This window comes from Ambystoma mexicanum, chromosome 6p, assembly GCF_040938575.1.
Source record: "Ambystoma mexicanum isolate Mex_15411 chromosome 6p, UKY_AmexF1_1, whole genome shotgun sequence".
Taxonomy (NCBI): domain Eukaryota; kingdom Metazoa; phylum Chordata; class Amphibia; order Caudata; family Ambystomatidae; genus Ambystoma; species Ambystoma mexicanum.
This window is the reverse complement of record NC_090935.1, coordinates 56069348-56076884: the sequence shown is the minus strand read 5'-3', so window position 1 is coordinate 56076884 and position 7537 is coordinate 56069348. Positions and strand designations below refer to the sequence as shown.

General features: G+C 44.4%; 1 protein-coding gene and 1 long non-coding RNA gene across 3 annotated transcripts in view; one reads left to right on the top strand and one right to left on the bottom strand.

Annotated features, from left to right (window-relative positions):
* The first annotated feature begins 379 nt into the window (after positions 1 to 379).
* Positions 380 to 2252, top strand: LOC138511204 (uncharacterized). The gene is made up of 2 exons (XR_011280586.1): positions 380 to 1432; positions 1697 to 2252. It is a non-coding gene; the product is annotated as an uncharacterized lncRNA (long non-coding RNA).
* Positions 2253 to 6871: 4619 nt separating this feature from the next.
* Positions 6872 to 7537, bottom strand: part of LOC138511202 (long-chain-fatty-acid--CoA ligase ACSBG2-like) — a 737514-nt gene continuing 736848 nt past the window's right edge. For both annotated transcript variants that reach the window (XM_069626730.1, XM_069626729.1), the window contains one exon: positions 6872 to 7219. In XM_069626730.1, the coding sequence (XP_069482831.1) occupies positions 7208 to 7219 (12 nt within the window). In that variant the 3' untranslated portion in view covers positions 6872 to 7207. The remainder of the gene's footprint in view (positions 7220 to 7537) is intronic.

Below are 7537 nucleotides of genomic sequence, written 5' to 3'. Positions count from 1 at the left end.
TTTGTCGTTTCAGCCTAAAGCATTAAGCTTTTAACTTTGTTTGCATTACAAATGTATTGTGTTACGTTTTCGTACACATTTCATAGCTTTCTCTTTCAGCCTGTGGGTGCTTTTCAGTTTTTTCTTCTTATTTTTAGAATTCTAATGCCTTCTCTTATTATTTGGCGCTTTCATTATTTGAGATTACTGTCGTATTGCCTATTGGGTTAACACTTTATTCCATTGCATTCATTCGTTTTATTTAACTTTTGCAACCTAGTTTGTGAGCTTCGAGCGAGCAGCGCAGTTGCCTCGGTCCATTTTGTTTATTTTGCAACTTGGGCTGTGATTTAAGACTCTGCAACACCAGACACGGCTTGCTCATTAAAGCAAGCTGGAAACTGTTTGAGCTTGGCACTGGTGTGCCTTGTGGCCCCTCCTCGCCCTCCCCTCCCCTCATTTGGCTATTTAAAGCCGTTCCATCCATGTTCTGTGGGAGAGCTATTGAGGATTCAACGAAGGCGGGATGGTTCGCGCACTGACTGATGGTGAGTTGGGATGCTGGGCCAGTTATTTGAACATCTAGAAATCGTCTTTGAGCAGTCATTTGTTGCGAACCAGGACACAATTGGGGGGCCTTTTTGGAGTGCTAATTTAGGCGCCCAATTAATATATTAGGCTTCCAGTGCGGCTGCAGCAGCTAGTAGCACTGACGTTCTGCTGGCAGCTATGTCTGCCATTAATCAGCAGGGTACACACCGATCTCGGCTATATGCTGAGAATGATGCTAATTTCCTGCACGTTCACTCTAGCTGCCAAATATGCATTATATTGGTCGCAACTCTTTAGCATTTGCTACTGTAGCGGCTACATTGTCTTTATTATTAATTTTAGCACTGCTTTTATTAGTTTTCTTAGCATTGAAGCAATCTGTTTAACATCATGGGGCGAGCAATGTATTCCATGTTGGAGGACTATTTGTCTCGTAACCCTCTATATTGACTGCTCACACAGCCTGTTTATTTATCTAATTATTTACGTTACCACAGCTATCTGCGCACGAACCATAACGTGGTGAACAACACTAGACTCCAGTAGGACAGACCTTTTCAGATGTCTTATTGTGACTGGTCGACCGTGACACAATTGTGCGATTGAACTCCTATGCTTGTGATCCGTTCCCAGTTTAGGTGAGCTCTAATGTTTGGCTTTGCGTTTACCTTTTTTTATTGTCACATTAGGAAGGACTGCCGTATGGCGTGCACCCTTGGTTGTTGGTTTTTTGGAGTGGATATCAGCTACTGATGATCCCTCCTGTATTATAATATGTTCCTGTCTCTCCTTTTTGTTTTTCTGCAGTTCTACTTGACTGAGAACTTGCCCTACAGGTCCATACACATTTCCCAGGATGTACATTCGGGAACAAGTGGCCAGTTTCAAAGTTGAGATATTGGTAAATTTGATAATTTAATTATTTAACCATGTTTTCTCCCATTATTTAGTAAGGAGGTGTTTTTCCGGACAGTGCTCTATGGGGGCGGGGAGGGGGTAATCCTGTTCGTCAATCACAGATGAGTATGTTTTAATCATTATGCCCTCTGTTTTCTTGATTTGATTTAGTTTTGCAGGTCGATACACAATGTATCCTTGGGGTTGTTTTTTTATGTATTTACTGTTTTTTATTTGTTTTTCCCTCTTTTTTGTTTGGTTCTTTTAGGTAAAATTATGGATTCAGTTTGCATAATTCTGTATTCCTGTGTGTATTATTGCCTTATTGCTACATTAAAACCTTTAAGTGGCAAATATTCCAACGGGAGTGCGCCGTCCTGAAGAAGATGGGCATCAACCGTGAAACAGCCTAGATGCTCCGCACCATCGAAACTACTTCCTGTGTATATGTCAGACCTAGTGTATATAGTAGGTCATGACAGTACAGTAGTCGACGTATGGCACCCCTTTTTCTAATTAGGAACTACTATTGCCTTGTCCATATATTTTTGGGGTTTTCTCTACATTGTTAAATGCGGCCATAGCCTCTGACCACCAGTCGGGTGACCCTCTTCAGCCGACTTGAGGTTCAGACAGCTTGGCAACATGAAGTTAATACTGACTGAATTTTCAGTCTGGTTTTATATTGGCACTTTGTTTCACTATGCACTTTATTCTACAACAATATGCTGCTATTTAGAGATGAGCTCGTAACAAAATTTAAAATTTAATATGTATGTTTTAAACAAATGGAATTTAAATAAAATATTCATGTTTTTCAATTATTGTTTGGTTTATATGGCCTGATCTGTGATTCCGAATTTCGGGGGCCCCCTCTCTCCCCAACCCATTGCCGGTCACCACTTTAACTTGAATTTTGTTTCCGCTGACACACTCTCTGTTCACTACGGTTTCTCTTGCAGCCATGTCTCTTGAAGACATATAATGTCCAGTGAACCTAGGTCAACGTCACCAGGTCTAGTTAAGTGAATGTGGCCCCTTGTGTTCCAGGAACCCAAAGTAAAGCACTTCTTGCTGTCCTCTAGGTCCTCGTTAAGTCGTTCACTTCTTGTAGGTGGCGCTGATCCCTTTAATTGCTAGTTCTCTGTGTTAAAATTCAGTGCTGCTTTTATCCAGGCCAATGGCCCTGTGCCCGATGGGTTGCTCCTTGTTTGTGCCAGAGCTGTCTTCACTGGTTTCTCGTTTTGGTTAAAGGAAGAGGTGCGCGCCGGGCTTGCTTGTCGTATGGCGTATCGGGTTTTTCCTCTTGTTCGTGCCCTGTATTTGTCTAGGTCTGTTTCCTGGTGTTCGTTCCTTCGTTGTCTGTTGTCTTTGTTCTTCTCCTCATTGGTCCATTTTTGGTTGTCATTTTGATTCTCGCTTCGTATGTCTGCTCTCTCTCTGCTGTATACCTTTTCTTCTAGGTTTTTGCCTATTCTATTTCCTCGATAGCGCTCTTCTGTGCGTGACATGTAGCGACTTTTTCTTTCCCCTTGGTGTTGGTAGGGGAAGTCATTCTTTTCACTTTGCGTTTCTGGTTTTATTTCAGTCAGCTCAAACCCGTTTTGCTCCATTTCTCTGGCTACGTTCTTGTCCATGTCTTGCAGGCATGTTTCTTTCACGTGGATGTAAGCCTTCGCGATCTTTCCTCTGTGATAGGGTTCCACTAGAGTGATGTCTTCTGTTTTTATTTTTTTCAGTGAATTCATTGTGCTCATTAGTTTCACAATCGTTCTCCTGTTTAAAATCATGTAGCCTTTTTTCAGATCTAGTTGATCAACTTTAAATATTCGTCTTTGTTTCTCTGTTTTTGGGGTTCTTGTTTTTTGGTGATCGTCAGAGCCTTTGTAAGCTTTGTTTCGATGTGTCTGGCTTTGACATCTTTCTCTTTGCTCTCTTGGGGACTTTTGTACGCCATCCTTCTTCCTTGTTTGTTCTTCTGGTTCTGGCCTCCTTTGGCGTTCGGAGGCTTTTCGGGTTCCCTTGCTTGTTTGAGCTTTTGAGGATTTTGGGTTTTTGTTTCCTTTTGCTGCTTTTTTCTGTTCTGTTTCCTGCTGGTCCGGGGTTAGCTCGATCACTGAATTGTTGGAGGCATTTTCCCAATGTTGGGATAGATTCATCAGGTTTGTGTCACTCATAAAATCTTCTACTGATCGTGGGGAGCACCTCTTTTTCTCTCTGTTTGTCGATCTCAGTATGTCTTCTTGTATGTCCTTGGTTTTCTTTTCTTTGTTTTCTTTAACCTTCGGTGTGTCTTGTTGCTTCACCTTCTCTCCCGATTTCTGCCGTTTGTCGTTATTTGCTAGTTTCAGTACCACCGGGACCTTTTTCTGAGGATGCAAGAGGATGCAAATCCCGACTTGATTGGGTATTGCTGTTGGCGTTCAGGGCATGGTTCATTAGCTTCGCTTGCTTCTCGCTCATTCTCGCAGATGTCTACCGTTTCGCCCTTCTGACTTTCGGACTGGTACCTTGTGTTATGCGGGTCTTCCTGACCCCTCTCCCTTTGTAGAAGCTTGATTTGCTTTTTTAGTTCCTCCACCTCTTTTTCCCAGTCTGTATGGTAAGCATTGTTTTTTTCCTCTAGTGCTGTCATGTAGTTATCTATATTTGTGACTTTTGTGGACACAGAAGCTAAAATTGAGGTGTTGTCTTGTATTCCCTCTTTTATTGCTTCATATAGCTTGCAGTATGGAGCTAGGGCAATCGTTAAAGCTGACATGATGGTCAATAGGTCTATTTTTTTGCTTGGCGTATCTTTTTGCATCAGTGAGGTTATTTTGCTTATCCGTTTGTTTTTAGGGGATTTCGGTGTGCTTGCTGTTTTTCTAGGGGTTATCATCGCTTCCATGAACAAGCTGTCACTCAGCATGGTTCTATATGGTTCACCCTCTGTTAGCGCACGTTTGGGTAATTCTTTTAGGCCTTCTTTTTGTCGGTTCGTTTTGTTTGCGTCCCTTGCTTTCTCAGGGGTACGCAATTGCTGAGTTGAGTTTGGTTGGGCTTTCGACCAGTCTCGGTTGGGACCGGTTGGGCGGTGATCTTTCCCTTGGTGCCTTAGTTTTTGTATTTCTGTTCCTTCGTCTGCGGCTGTCGGTTGAAGACTAGTTGCCGCTTTCATCTGATTCCTCAGGGTCCTTTCTTGTAAGTGCTCCCGACTGACGTTGTTGTCAATGCTTTTTAATACACTCTCGTCTCTTACTGTGTTCTTCTCATGTTGTTCTTTCAGCGTACTTAGTCTCTGACTCTCTTCTCTTTCCTCTATTTGGCGCCGAATCGCTATGGCCGCGTTTCTTTTTTCCATCAGGATCTGATACAAGCCTGTTTCAGGTGTGCCTGCTTGCAACACTTCTGGGCCTGTTGACTGTTGTCTGTTTCCTGTCGTGGCCTCCTGAGCCACCTCTAAGATTTCGGCGTCCGACACCTCGTTTTCTGAGTCGAGTTTGCGCTTCTGTTGGTTGAAAAAGAATGCTTTCAGTGTGCCCGACAACGATGGCGGTGGCTGCCCTTTTTGCAGCTCTTCGTTTCTTTTTTGTAGTTTCGTGGTTCTATTTTCTCCTGTCATTTTCCCTTTAGTTGGTTTTTCGTGAGTAGTCTTTGTCGTTTTCATTGTGTTGATCTTTTCTTGATTCTTTCTTTGTATTGTTATTTTATTATTATTTTTTCTTTTTTTCTGTTTTAATGGAGACGATTTTCTCTCTGGCTCCGAGTCGGAGTCTGTGTCTGATGTTGCAATGTCACTTTCTTGCGTGCTTTGCTCTGCGCCACTTTTTGGGTTAAGTCTGGGTGTGTTGTTGTTTGTCTGCTCAATGTTACTTATTTGCTGGGTTATATTTTTTCTTTTAGCACCTGTGCTTTCTATCGTGGCACTTTCCTTGATGCCTGTCACCTCGATAGTTTCTGCTAGAGTTGGGTCTTTGTGTACTAATGCTCGGGCCGACTTTGCCGGGTTGTTCCATTGTGGATATTCGTTTGCCGCCGTTTCCAGCTCCAATGTCGGGCTGTTTGCATGCTCTGGTGTCAGTTTCCTTTCGTCGCGTTCCTCAGGATTGTCGATCCGCCCTCGATGTTTCTCCTGGTCACGCCCCTCCTTGCACATCGTCTGTGTTGGGCTCCTTCCAGCTCGCCCTGGATCGGGCACGCCTTGCGGCTCTCCACCGTGGTGCTCCAGTGGCTCCAGTGCGCTCGACCTCTCCCGGTCCTCCACATCGCAGCGCACCCATTGAGGGTCCGTCGCTGGCAGCCCTTCGACCGCCAGTGCCGGGAACCCGCTCGCCATGCCGGCGGTACACGAGGTGCTGATAGATTTGAGTCCGGGTAGGTCACTGTTTTCAATGCTCTGTTTTACTTGTATGTCGTGTGAGTCTGGTGTAGCTGGTGTATCTTGGTTGTTTACCGCTTTAACTTGCCTTGAGGGGGGAGCCGGCTTTCCTGTCTCCTCCTTGTGCTCCTTGTTCAAAGTCTTCCGATGTGCTTTTGGGGCTTGTGATTCTTTATTCATTTCCTGCGTTCCTTCTGCACAGACGGTTGTCTTTGGTTTCAACTTTTTCACCGGAGTTTTGACACTTCTTAGCCAGCGCCGGCTCTGCTCCGTGTCCGCGTCTATGTCTGCCGGCTCAGCTGCACTTGTAACTGCTTCTTCCGCTTTTTCGCTTCTTGCTCCTCGTTCTTGCTCTTGTTGGATCGACGGTCTCGCGGTGTTCACAGCGTTCAGGGTCGAGTCCATGCTCCCTCTGCTCCCGCGGGCTCCTGCAGAATCAACTCGCCTCACCAACTCCGCTCAACCGCTCCGCTCTGGGTAAGGGTTTTTAAGCCCTCCCACACGCTGTGTGAAGTAGTAGACAGGGGAGAGAGACTGCATGCAGCAACTCCTGCAGACTCAACTCGCCTCACCAACTCCGCTCTATAGAGCATCTATAGCTATCGATTGAGCCACTGAAGGTCAATCTATGCCACTTCCAGGTCAGAGGGAATTTCTAGCCTGTATCCCGCCCTGGATTGAGATCATGGGTTTGTGAAACACTAGCCTGTACCCCGCCCTGGAATGAGATCATGAGTTTCAGAACCTGTAGCCTGTACCCTGCCCTGGATTGAGATTATGGGTTTGACCCAGGCCTAAAATCGAGACTCACATGAGAGGCTCCTAGGGACAATAGTTTCTAGTCTGATAACAGGCCTTCTGGCAAAGTTATCAAAGAGTCATCAGGTCATCAGCAATAACTTTGTACAGTAAGACTTATATGACTACAGGGAAAATAGTCATATACCGGACATACCCGGAAGACTGCACCAACTTGTTTGTAATGATTGAAAAGCGCAATAATGGTGGTTATTAATGCATACAATGATTTATCAAAGGATGTTTGTAAGAGAAAGTGTTAAACATGTTAAACATGAAACTGAATTCAAAACAAACATGATACTTTATTGAGAGAATTAAAAAAGCACACGATGAAGAAGGCATTCACTGCGATCAAGTAGTAAAAGGTTCAAACCAGTAGAGGGGACACTCAGGAGACTGTGGGTAAATAGTAGAGTTTCCAAGATGAACATACAAAGTGAAAGCCTAAACACAAACATGAATCAACCGTTACACAGTGATAGAGGGGACCTCTGCAAATAGTTTTGGCCTTATTTATTAAAATGCATTCTTCCTGCTTGCCCTGGAATAGGTGTCAGAGCTTGTAGAATTCATCGATGACCTTCTCATACCGACTTAAGATGACGGGACGCTTCAGTTTCAAGGTGGGTCCTAAAGGAAGAACAAGTGAGAATCAGCAAAGGACAGGTTCGAGAAGTAAAGTCATCAATCAGGAGGTAGAAAATGCCTTCTCTCTAAGAACACTACTCTGCTCTATAATGTTTGAAGCCCCTCAAAGGGCAGCCAGAGTCCTCCATGCCCTTTAACATTGGTCTATCCTGCTATAGTCATATATATGCGTAGGCCCCTGTCTTCTGTCCCCACCTACCGCCTTCGCATTCGTACCATAGTACATACCTCTTCTTCTCCAGATTTGATTTTTATCTTCTACTTTGAACTCTCCCGGTTGATTTCCCTGACTTCCTAATG